The 12,519-nt window shown below is 44.0% G+C and overlaps 1 protein-coding gene across 2 annotated transcripts in view; it reads left to right on the top strand.

The window, feature by feature from the left end:
* Positions 1–12,519, top strand: part of VPS41 (VPS41 subunit of HOPS complex) — a 134,384-nt gene that overhangs the window by 51,303 nt on the left and 70,562 nt on the right. For both annotated transcript variants that reach the window (XM_066627387.1, XM_066627386.1), the window contains exons 5-7: positions 2,647–2,721; positions 10,691–10,753; positions 12,324–12,389. In XM_066627387.1, coding sequence (XP_066483484.1) covers positions 2,647–2,721; positions 10,691–10,753; positions 12,324–12,389 — 204 coding nt within the window. The remainder of the gene's footprint in view (positions 1–2,646; positions 2,722–10,690; positions 10,754–12,323; positions 12,390–12,519) is intronic.

Here is a 12,519-nt window from a genome sequence, read left to right as displayed (position 1 = left end):
AAGTTGCATTTTGCAAGTGGCAGCTTTTCTTCAAATTTAGGGTTTTGCAAAAAGCTTTTGTTATAAGAGACCGACTGGTCTCTTTGCTGCCAAAATACACAAACCATTTCTCCTGAACTTTTTTCCTCTCCCATTAAAGTTACATTTTTGTTCTAATAGTGTCAGGTTGATGTTATTGATTTCTTTTGAACAGTCAAACTTAGATTGTCCAGAATTCCAAGCAGGTCTCCAAGAGAAATAAAGCGGCAGTTAATGGTAATTCAGTGGGGGACATTTATTCCTCCCTGACACAACTTCCTGGCGTTCTTCATGAAATCTGGATTTTTGTCCTCAAGTTAATCATTTAAGTCCTAAAGTTCTTTAGATTGGGGAGCCAGTTCACCTAACTTCTAGACATAAGGTTCATTGCTTTTATGCTATACTTAATCCTTGGAATAATATAGTATATATCCAGTGTTTCAGCAAAATACTGCTCCTATTACTAGGAGCAGTCTCACTATGGGCTCTGTTTCCTTGAATAGAATTGCAAGCTGGTTCTATTAATTAGTCATTTCCACTGATTTGCTTAGGTAGTTACCTGCTCACACAAACAGTGTAAGGGAGTTGCAAGCTCACACAATGTCACCCCTTGTGCAGAACTTGCAGTTCCAGAAAGGAACATTGCAAATGAAGTGGCATAGCTTTGTCCATTCAGTGCCTTTAAATATATCTGGAAGTACCGCACTTCCAGGTTTGTAAAAACCTCTCCATGGAGCACAGTTAAGGGGCTTTCTTTCAGTGCACCATGGCAGAGGCGGCAGGAGCAGCATTGCCCCTGTCTGCCGCCAACAGAAACTGTTGTCCTGAAATAAAACATGGTCTGCACACTGGTATATTAACTCCACAGAGTCATTTGACAGACCTGTAAATGGTGATCCATCTGAATTGCTTCTTGGTGGCTAGTTAGGGAACTGTTATAAAATGTATTGTCTATACCTAAGTTAAGGCATAGATTCCTAACACTGGAAAGTTTGGTAGGTAAGCATAGGAGCAGAACTGATTTCTAGGGTGCCCTTTTCATGTAGAGTATTATATAGTGGTTATTATTATTTTTGGCCATTCTCATGCTGTATTCTAGAGCAGGGGTCTCTAAACTTTTAGGCCCGAGGGCCACATCAAATATCTGGCATGGTGTCAAGGGCCGGAAAAATAAATAAATTTTAAATATAAAATTTAAATAGATACATTAGAAAGCCTAAGGCCTTCAGATAGCCCAAAAACATCACTTCTGGTTTTTCAGGAAAATCAGGTAATTATGTTTTTAAGCCTTTAGAAAGCATTCTGAGGGGAGGCGCATGGCCTCCCAGGCCCTCATAACACCCTCCAGACTCAATTGGAGCACAGCTCTGGTCTAATTCAGTTGAGCAGGCCAGAGGCTTGCTGTGGGCTGGATAGACACTTATCGTGGGCCGCATCTGGCCCCCAGGCTGGGGTTTGGAGACCCCTGTTCTAGAGAACCCTGGAAGCCTATCAGGAGTTACTTGGTAAGAAGGTCATTAATGGTAGACAAATTTATCCACTGCTGTCAGTCTTCCCTCATAAGGAGCAACTATAGAGGAGTGTTAGAAGTCTGCAAAAAAATATGTCCCAGAATCCTTTACAATGTTTAGGGGTTGAGTGGCAAACAGGTAAGTATAAGAAGTGGTCCATAAAGACCAAACGTTTGAAAATCATTGTCCTAGAGCAGTGTTTCTCAAACTGTGGGTTGGGACCCACTAGGTGGGTCATGAGCCAATTTCAGGTGGGTCCCCATTCATTTCAATAACATGGTATGAAATGCTACCATGGTATGTGACTGCATTTGGGGAAATGTTACAGTTCTGTACTTTTAACAGGTTACTATGCATATGTTTTTAACAATGATAGTCAGTGGGACTGACTCCTGGATAAGTGTGGGTAGGATTGCATCCTAGGTTTGTTAAAAATTTTCCTGCTTGATGATGTGACTTCTAGTCATGACATCACTTCCAGTGGGTCCCAAGAGGTTCTTATTCTAAAAAGTGGGTCCTGATGCTAAATGTGTGAGAAACACTGTGCTAGAGCAAAACTCCCTTGCCTTATATATATGGAATTTTCTCCCTGAATGCCTCCTCTGTTGCATTCTTCAGATCCCTCTTCAAAGCCCACCTTTTCCATGAAGCTTTGGAGAGTACTTCCTAGGCTCTCTGCCTTACTGTAACTAAGTCTAAGTACATATCCCTGAAATTTGTATATTATTTCCTAGTGCCACTTACCTCTCCTTCTGGTGTCTACCATGTGTCTGTTTAGATTGTGAGCCCCTCTGAGAAGGGACCTGGCTTATCTTATTCAGTAAAGTTCTGTGCACTTTGATGACACTATGCAAATAAAAATAAATGCTAGATGTGTCTTGTGGCATGTCTGGTGTTTGATAACCCTCTTCTGATCCATCCACAATACCCAGATAGACAGCAAATCTGGTAGCTTTATTGAACCTCTGATGGACTGCTATATAAGACTGCGTTCAGCTTGGTAGGTCACAAATAGTACAGGTTTCGTTTATATCTTAGGCAAAAGGTCTTCATTTATATCTTAGGCAAATCTTCATTTACGTGCTTTTTAAAACTGTTCTCTTTCGTTTGTCAACAGAGTCCAGTTAAAATCAATCAGATTAGCCTGGATGAAAGTGGAGAACACATGGGGGTGTGCTCTGAAGACGGCAAGGTATGACAAAAGATTCTGCTTTCTTTTTGCATGAGACGGGGCTCGTGTGCTGTATTCCAGATTGTCAAGAGATACCATGAAGACCTATAGCAACCACACTGTGATCCTCTGTTTGTATACCAGGCACATGTGCAGAAAACTCATAATTAAAGGCAAATATATTTGACCCAAATGTGCCTTAGGAAAAATAATTACAAGGAATGTCAATAATGTTACTGGTATTAAGCTGATTAACAGCTGTGGCAGAAGGACTTGTCACCATAATCATTACTACCGTGCCAGTTATACTTCAGTGACTAGCTTGATGCTCCTGCAAGACAGTAACTTAATGCTTCTCTGCTATAAATCCACCAAATTGGATTTCTGTGGGCGAGATTTCTGTGGGCTGGTGGTTTTTCCTTTAAAACACGCACGTGCACATGTGATTGTTTCTTCTGTGAAATCTTTTGATAAGCAGTCATAGTTTATCCGAATAATATAGTGCCTTACAGTGGGCCATGTTTAACAAATGGTAAATCAATATCTATAATATATGTACAGTTTCCTTAAAAATGTGGCAACTTCTTTCTCGACTGGGGACATACATCATTTTGTGCACTGCTCAGCCAACAATTATCAGTGTTCTGTCACATTGAGAGCTGTGACATTTTAGTGATTTTGCTGATCGATTCTCCACTTATTAGAATGTCTTTGTTTGTTTTTAACTCAGTGGCAGTGCTAATATTGCTTGTGATATAAAAATTCCAAACCATAATCTATTCAGGATGCTTTTTCAGGCAATAATGCTACTGGTAGGCACAGTGTGCTAATGTCACTCTTCAAGATCCATCTCACTTAACTGGGTAGAGTATGGCTTGTTACTAATCCATATTTTTAGGCAGGATTTTTGGGATCACCCATTGAACAATTTAAGCTCAGCAAACTGAAATTAATACTGGTGTGTGCACACGCATTTATAATTAATTAATACTGGTGTGTATAATACTGGTGTGTATAATTATATACAGGTGTGTATAACAGTATAATTATTACTGGTGTGTGCACACGCATTTGTTAATTCTATAGTCATCAAAGTAACAGTTTATGTACCCAAGCCCATTGTTCCCTAAACCTTAGGGAAGTGGTTCTCAGACTTCTTAGCACTGTGACTCACTTTTTCGAATGACAATTTTTTGTGACTTCATGGCCAGAAGTGTCATCATCAAGCGGGACCATTTTTAAAAACACTCCCCATACAACAAAATCAGATCAAATCAAATCAGTTCCCTCGAAGATCCCAAAGGCTACAATCTTATCCACACTTACCCGGGAGTAAGCCCTATTGAATATCATTGTTAATAAGTCACCTGTTAAAAGTAGGGATCTGTAACATTTCCCCACAAGCAGTCACATACCATGGTAGCATCAAGTCTAATATATTAAAAATAAATTACTCAGCCGGAGGTAAGGGAAAACTCTTCCCCTTACCCGCGGGTAAGCCACTGCAGCCCCTGTGGGTTTCCTCAGACTTGTGCCACCTCCTGAGTTGGCAGAAGTCCAAGGAGAGTGAAGTGGCTTGAAGTCACTCCAGCTGCTCAGGAACAGGGGCTAGAATCCTGTATATCTGCTAGCTCCACCTCCAGCGCACATCCCTGCACAAGCCCAGCCAACTCATAAGGAGGCACAAACATGCTTTATGGCAACCCCAGGTCAGGATTGTGCCCATAGTGAAGTTCGTTCTCATTGGTATGCTTTTAAACATAACTTTTTGTGTGCTTTGATATATCTGGATTACAAAAATAGACTTCCCGTTCTGAAGCTGGCCAAGCATTTGAACAATATTAGCCTTTATGACCTTTTTGACCTAAATATGACTTTAGACCAGCCCCTTTTCAATCAGCAAGGAGGGAGGGAGGAGGAGCTAGCTAGGAGTATAAAGCTAGTGCCTGCCACCGTGTGAGCCTCTCTGCAGAAGCACGCGTGGCCTCTGGGACACCAAGTGCCTCAGGAACAAAGTGCCAGGTAAGGCACCACAAGTTTAGCATCTGTGCAAGTTCAGCAGCAGGGTGAGGAAGCCAGGGCCCCAGATACAGCCCTTTCTCTTCCCTTGAGAAGAGGGCTGCTAACCAGTGTAGGGTTTTTAAGTACCCCTAAACAAAAACAAACAAAATTTAAAAAGCTATGCAGTTAGACAGCCAGCAGCAGGGTGGGGGCTATCCAGTGTTTTGCATCCAGTCCCCCATGTATGACTATATGCCTCTGGGGCATAAGTCATGGGTGTGTCTTTGGTGCAAGGAGTTCCAGGGACACGTCTGCTGCCTTGAAGCCTTGGTAGCCGACCTGGAGAAGCAGAGGCAGGCAGAGAAGGACCATGGGGAGACTTCGGGGGACAATCAGGCTTGGTACCAACCTCAGGCGTGCAGCTCCTCAGCTGCCCGGGTGGGAATTCTCTGGGCTGGAGGACGTCATCCTGAAGAGGAGGGAAACAATCCCCTAGGGGGGACCCCTTCTCCAGGGGATGGGCCCGTATCCGAACGTACTCGGGATACTCCTCGGTGGGAGGGGGGTCGGGGGCTTCTTGTAGTGGGAGATTCGATTATTAGAAACATAGAGAGGGGGGTTTGCGACAGATGTGAGGACCGCATGGCGACTTGCCTGCCTGGTGCAAAGGTTGCGGACATCACTTCTCGTCTAGACAGGCTGGTAGATAGTGCTGGGGAGGAGGTAGCTGTTGTGGTGCATGTCGGCACCAACGACGTGGGCAAGTGTAGCCGGAAGGTCCTGGAGGCCAAATTTAGGCTATTAGGTAGGAAGCTGAAAGCCAGGACCTCAAGGGTAGCGTCCTCTGAAATGCTACCTGTTCCACATGCAGGGCCAGCTAGGCAGGCGGAGATCAGGGATCTCAATGCGTGGATGAGACGGTGGTGTAGGGAGGAGGGGTTTAGATTCGTTAGGCACTGGGGAACGTTTTGGGACAAGCGGGGCCTGTAACAAGGGGGACGGGCTTCACTTGAACCAGAATGGAACCAGACTGCTGGCGCATAACATTAAAAAGGTGGCAGAGCAGCTTTTAAACTGATCCCTGGGGAAAGCCGACATGAGCCGAGGAGCATCTGGTTCGGGACTCCTCATCCCTCTGGGACAAGAATGGGGAGGTTAGAGAACAACAAGGTAAAGGCAGAGTAGGAGAAGAAATTGGGAATGGTAGCGTGATGGGATGTGATAGACGGTTTGGCACAATGAGAGGATTCAGGGATAAAGGAGCTAATAAGCAGCCCATCCTGGGGCATTCCATGTACAAATGCTTTTATGCAAATGCCTGATGTCTCCGAGCAAAAATGAGAGAACTGGAATGTCTGGTGACATGGGAAAACATTGACATAGTGGGATACCAAAATCCCGGGCTATAAACTCTACAGGAGGGACAGGGAGGGGCGTGTTGGAGGAGGGGTGGCCATTTATGTTAAGGAAGGGATAGAATCCAGCAAAGTAGAGATTGAAGATGGGTCTGACTCCATAGAATCTCGGTGGGTTAAATTACCAGGCCTGAGAAGTGATGTGATACTGGGGGCGTACTATTGTCCTCAAGACCAGAAACTGGAAGGGGGCCTTGAAATGAGGAAACAGATCAGGGAGGTGACAGATCAGGGAGGTGACAAGGAGGGACAGGGTTGTAATCATGGGGGATTTCAATTATCCTCATATTGACTGGGTCAATTTGTGTTCTGGTCAGAAAAAGGAGACCTGATTCCTTGACATGCTAAATGACTGTGCCTTAGAGCATAGTCTGTGCCTTAGACTGTGCCTTAGAGCACTAGCTGCTCTAGCTAGAGCAGCTAGTCATGGAGCCCACCAGAGGACAGGTGACTCGTGATTTAATATTGTGCGGTACTCAGGATCTGGTTAGAGATGTCAATGTTGCTGAGTCATTGGGGAACAGTGATCATGCTGCGATCCGTTTCGACATGCAAGTCAGTGGAGGAATACCGGACAAATCTCTTACAAAAACCCTTGACTTCCGACGAGCAAACTTCCCTCAAATGAGGAGGCTGGTTAGAAGTTGGTTGAAAGGGAAGGTAAAAAGAGTCCAGTCTCTCCAGAGTGCATGGAGGCTGCTTAAAACAACAGTAATAGAGGCCCAGTGGAAGTGTATACCACAAAGGAAGAAGGGCTCGACTAAGTCCAGGAGCGTGCCCACATGGCTAACGAGCCAAGTTAGAGAGTCCGTAAAGGGCAAGGAAGCTTCCTTTTGTAAATGGAAGTCTTCCCTAATGAGGAGAGTAAAAAGGAACATAAACTGTGCCAAAAGAAATGTAAGAAGGTGATACGGGAGGCCAAGCGAGACTATGAGGAATGCATGGCCAGCAGGATTAAGGGGAATAATAAAAGCTTCTTCAAATATGTTAGAAGCAGGAAACCCGCCAGAGAAGTGGTTGGCCCTCTGGATGGTGAGGGAGGGAATGGGGAAATAAAAGGAGAGTTAGAGATGGCAGAGAAATCGAATGAGTTCTTTGCATCTGTCTTCATAGCAGAAGACCTCGGGCAGATACCGCTGCCCGAACAGCCCCTCCTAACCAAGGAATTAAGTCAGACAGAGGTTAAAAGAGAAGATGTTTCAGACCTCATTGATAAATTAAAGATCAATAAGTCACCGGGCCCTGATGGCATCCACCCAAGAGTTATTAAGGAATTGAAGAATGAAGTTGTTGATCTCTTGACTAAAATATGCAACTTGTCCCTCAAAACGGCCACGGTTCCAGAGGCTTGGAGGATAGCAAATGTCACGCCAATCTTTAAAAAGGGAAAGAGCTGGGAAACTATAGGCCTGGGAAACTATAGGCCGGTCAGCCTAACATCTATACCTGGTAAGATGGTGGAATGCCTCATCAAAGATAGAATCTCAAAACACATAGACGAACAAGCCTTGCTGAGGGAGAATTAGCATGGCTTCTGTAAGAGTAAGTCTTGCCTCACGAACCTTTTAGAATTCTTTGAAAAGGTCAACAGGCATGTGGATGTGGGAGAACCCGTGGACATTATGTATCTGGACTTTCAGAAGGCGTTTGACACGGTCCCTCACCAAAAGCTACTGAAAAGACTCCACAGTCAGGGCAGGTCCTCTCCTGGATTAAGACCTGGTTGAAGACCAGGAAACAGAGAGTGGATGACAATGGGCAATTTTCACAATGGAGAGAGGTGAAAAGCAGTGTGCCCCAAGGATCTGTCCTGGGGCCAGTGCTCTTCAACCTCTTCATTAAATGACCTGTAGACAGGGTTGAGCAGTGAGGTGGCTACGTTTGCAGACACCAAACTTTTCCGAGTAGTGAAGACCAGAAGTGATTGTGAGGAGCTCCAGAAGGATCTCTCCAAACTGGCAGAATGGGCAGCATGGGCAGCAAAATGGCAGATGCGTTTCATTGTAGGTAAGTGTAAAGTCATGCACATTGGGGCAAAAAATCAAAACTTCACATATAGGCTAAGGGGTTCTGAGTTGTCTGTGACAGATCAGGAGAGAGAACTTTGGGGGTGTGTGTGTGGACAAGTCGATGAAAGTGTCGACCCAATGTGCGGCAGCAGTGAAGAAGGCCAATTCTATGCTTGGGATCATTAGAAAAGGTATTGAGAACAAAACAGCTAATATTATAATGCCATTGTACAAACCTATGGTAAGGCCACACCTGGAGTATTGTGTCCAGTTCTGGTCGCCGCATCTCAAAAAGGATATAGGGGAAATGGAAAAGGTGCAAAAGAGGGCAACTAAGATGATTGCTGGACTGGGGCATCTTCCTTATGAGGAAAGGCTACAGCGTTTGGGGCCTCTTCAACCTAGAAAAGAGACGCCTGAGGGGGGACATGACTGAGACATACAAAGGTATGCACGGGAAGGATAAAGTGGATAGAGAGATGCTCTTTACACTCTCACATAACACCAGAACCAGGGGACATCCACTAAAATTGAGCGTTGGGAGGGTTAGGACAGACAAAAAAATTTTTTTTACTCAGCATGTGGTTGGTCTGTGGAACTCCTTGCCGCAGGATGTGGTGATGGCATCTGGCCTGGATGCCTTTAAAAGGGATTGGACAAGTTTCTAGAGGAAAAATCCATTACGGGTTACAAGCCATGATGTATATGTGCAACCTCCTGATTTTAGAAATGGGCTATGTCAGAATGCCAGATGCAAGGGAGGGCACCAGAATGAGGTCTCTTGTTATCTGGTGTGCTCCCTGGGGCATTTGGTGGGCCGCTGTGAGATACAGGAAGCTGGGCTAGATGGGCCTATGGCCTGATCCAGTTGGGCTGTTCTTATGTTCTTATGTAATATGTAGCCCCAAGACATGCCTGGAAAGACAGGGGCCTACTTGAAGTCACTGGATTATTTCTTCTAGTTTGTATGATCTAGAACTCCATGTGATACTGAATTCCTGGATGCACAGCACAGTGACTGAAAGATTGAGCTTCTAGGACTGCCCCATTTGAAGCTCACCTGTACCATGGAGTGTCTAGGGCAGTGTTTCTCAAGCTGTGGGTCACGAGCCCCTCGTCGGTTGTGACTTGATGTGCAGCGGGTCATGACACAATGCTTCCTATTATGCCATAAAGCATTATTTGGAGCCTCTGGAGCCCACTTACAACTTGTGCCAGGCCTGCAACTCACTCCCTTGGCCTCTGTGGTCCCCAGAATGCCCTGCAAAAGTGATCCAAACCAATTAACTGAAGCAGCCTCTGGAGGTTCCCAATAATGCTTTGTGGCACTACAAAGAGAATTGTGTCATGACCCACCATGGAGGACAAGGTGGATCACAGCTCTAAAAGGTTTGGGAAGAAAGAAACCTTTCTATCATCTTTCAAGCAGAAGACCTTGTGGTCATGGAGTCTCTATGTGTACAGCAAGTTCCATACTTGCAGCAAGTGGTCTGATTTGGGTTGAACCCCTGTTAGCAGAAGCTATAATTTTGTATAGTCGGCCTGTATCTTAGGTGTGATAGTCTTGCACAGGCACTTGAATCCCACCTCAAAAAAAGACAGAAAAACTAAATAGTATAGGCAACTCCCCCCTCCATTCCACTTCTGTTTATGCCACAGAGCAAGACTGAAATGGGAGACTCGCAGCCCAATCCTGAGCTACCCGGAGCTCCCAGGCTCGGCGGCTCTGTGCAGGGCTCCCGTCAGATCCTGCGGCTCCCGCGCTACCACAGGGGGCGCCTTGGGAGAAGGGGACGTTCGTCCCCTTCCCCCAAGTAAGGGAAGCAGCCCCGCAATTCAATTACAATACAATACCTGTGTGCCTCTCATACTGTGCTTTTAGTTCTTAAAGAGACTGTATGTATTTGTTGGCTTTAAGAGAGTTTTGACTATATTCGTTTTGGCTTTACACACTGATCTTGGAAATGGGAAGACTTGCAAAAATGTGTGGCTACTTTGCACGGTCTCTGGTGTTCTTTTGCAGGGCTATAATGTAGAAATTCACCTTTATGTTAACTGTTCAGACAAGTCGTTAAATACTAGAAATATGATATGGTTAATACGAGTCCCCAGGTGGATTCATTCCAGGTAAATGTGTTAATATTTGTAGCATCTTTGAAGCTGCATTTTAATACATATGAAAATATATTAACAGTAGGAAAGCAGAGTCTTAGTGGGAGAGAGAAACCTTTCAGTACACGTTCTACCTAATTTTAAAATGAAAATTATTTTGATCCATTTTAGTTGTCATCAATTTTATAACGGTGGTATAAGGAAAGAAAACCCTTTGTCCTTCTGATGGCTCCAGCAGCTTAATTGTACAGAAATACTTCGTTTGCATGAAATACTTTAATGGAATCAAAGGAAACCTTGAATAATTCTTAATGATTAAAGTGCTGTCGTTTTTAAAAATATAAAATAACGTATATTGGCTGTTGCTGTTTTCTTATTCACCATTTGTCTTCTGAAGTGGAATAAATAAGAGGCAATTTTATACAATTTTACAACCATGTCATTTAATTTCAGGTGCAAGTGTTTGGATTGTACACTGGTGAAGAATTCCATGAAACATTTGATTGCCCAATTAAAGTAAGTAGTTGGTTAATTCTTAACAAATGCCCTATTGTTGCCTTAAGCAAGTTGTCACATCAATTCATCGTATTTTCTGTTCTCTTCAGGAAGGAGGTAAAGACAGTTTTAATATACTTTCACTCAGATATGTGTGATTGTCAGGGATAAACCAAACTGGGCCCTGATTGAGGGCCCACATCCATCTGAGGGCCCACCCAAATGGGCTGTCCCTGAACCCTCAGTACTGGAGGTAGTGGAGGATACTCAGTACTGGAGGATTGGTGGAGTGCTCTGTACTCCACCAACCCTCAGGTGGAGTAGTACCCAGTGTGCTATCAGGAAGTGACTAGGTGCTGCCTTGTGGGGGGGCAGTACAGGCTTTGGCCCAGGGTCTCCATCAACTTGTTGTCAAAACTGAGGATGGTTGTCCTTCCTTGTGATCTCTGTACACACACAAGTTGCAGAGCCTTCTAAACCTAGTCAAGAAGCTAATGCCTGCCTCTCCCCTGAAACAGAGAGATTTGTCCCCTCTCAGCATGCCCATTAGGACAGGCTCCTTTCTGCCTAGCGGTTCTGGCTGCTGCAAAAAAGCAGAAGACCTTCTCTGAGATTCCTTCCGAGCTCTGTTTTTTTTTCCTCTACTTTTTAAATGAGAAAGCTTTTCTTTCTAGTTTTTAGATAGCCTGGTTTTGTTACCATTTTAGTTTTATTGCATTGGGGACACTTAATTCTCTGTTTCACATTAATTGCCTGTGTCACAGTGGGTCATGTTTTTAATTGTATTTGTTGTAGGGGAACGATCTCCATTGTTGAGATTGTTAGCGTCCATTGTTATTGTCTCACTGTTTGGGAGATGCTCCTCACCCCCCATTCTCTCCTGTGGTTATTCCCAGAGATTATACACTCTTGGGAACTTGAAGAGTACAAGTTTATACTCTCTTGGGAATGTGGGACTTGAAGGTCTGAACTGAAGATGTTTTACAGCTCTTCTTACTGAGTTTTGCTGCCATAGAATATCTATTTTTTCTGCAAATCTGGAAACTCCCAAGTTTTCAAACAACACAGGAAGCAAGTATGCCAGAGCTCAGTTAACTACCTTTATATGACACCCACACAAGTGCTGTTGTGATATAGACTTTTTTTTACTTCTGGAAGATCCAGCACTAATTGAAGGGAATCATTGTTAAAGGGATTGTGTGGACAGTTTCAGGATTAAAGTGAATTGCTTCTGTCCTTCCATATAGAAATAGTTTATTGGATTTTTTTTTTTACTATAGCATCCTCAACTCTCACTGTAAGAATATGTGGATATGGTCGCGTCGTTTTCCTTAGCACAACATACTTTGGGTTGTGAACAAGCCAAAAGAAATGAACAACAGCAGCAGCAACAAAAAATCACAAACCAACGTTGTCTGTGAATGGTACAAAAGCAAACTAGCTAATGCTAAAGTTACCAAGGGTATGCTTTGATGTAAAATATTATGCAGAAACAAAGCAAGCAGGACGATGGCCTCTGTATGTGCAAGTCATTCTGCAGCCTGCAAAATTTCAAAACTAATATTGCATTATTTTCCTCTTTTATGTGCAGATTGTTGCAGTTCACCCTCAGTTTGTGAGATCGCACTGCAAACAGTTTGTAACTGGAGGAAACAAGGTACATTTTTTCATGTCATAATATTGTTTGAATAAGCAGGAGACACGTATTGGGATCCTCTGGGCTGTGTGTGCTTATTCCATGTCTTTGCTCAAGGTTTTGTGCAGTATCTTTTAGAAGCTCTTCTCCT

The sequence above is a fragment of the Tiliqua scincoides genome, chromosome 5 (genome assembly GCF_035046505.1).
Source record: "Tiliqua scincoides isolate rTilSci1 chromosome 5, rTilSci1.hap2, whole genome shotgun sequence".
NCBI classification, from domain to species: Eukaryota; Metazoa; Chordata; class Lepidosauria; order Squamata; family Scincidae; genus Tiliqua; species Tiliqua scincoides.
Note: the sequence above shows the minus strand (reverse complement) of the source record. Positions and strands in the feature narration are given on the sequence as shown.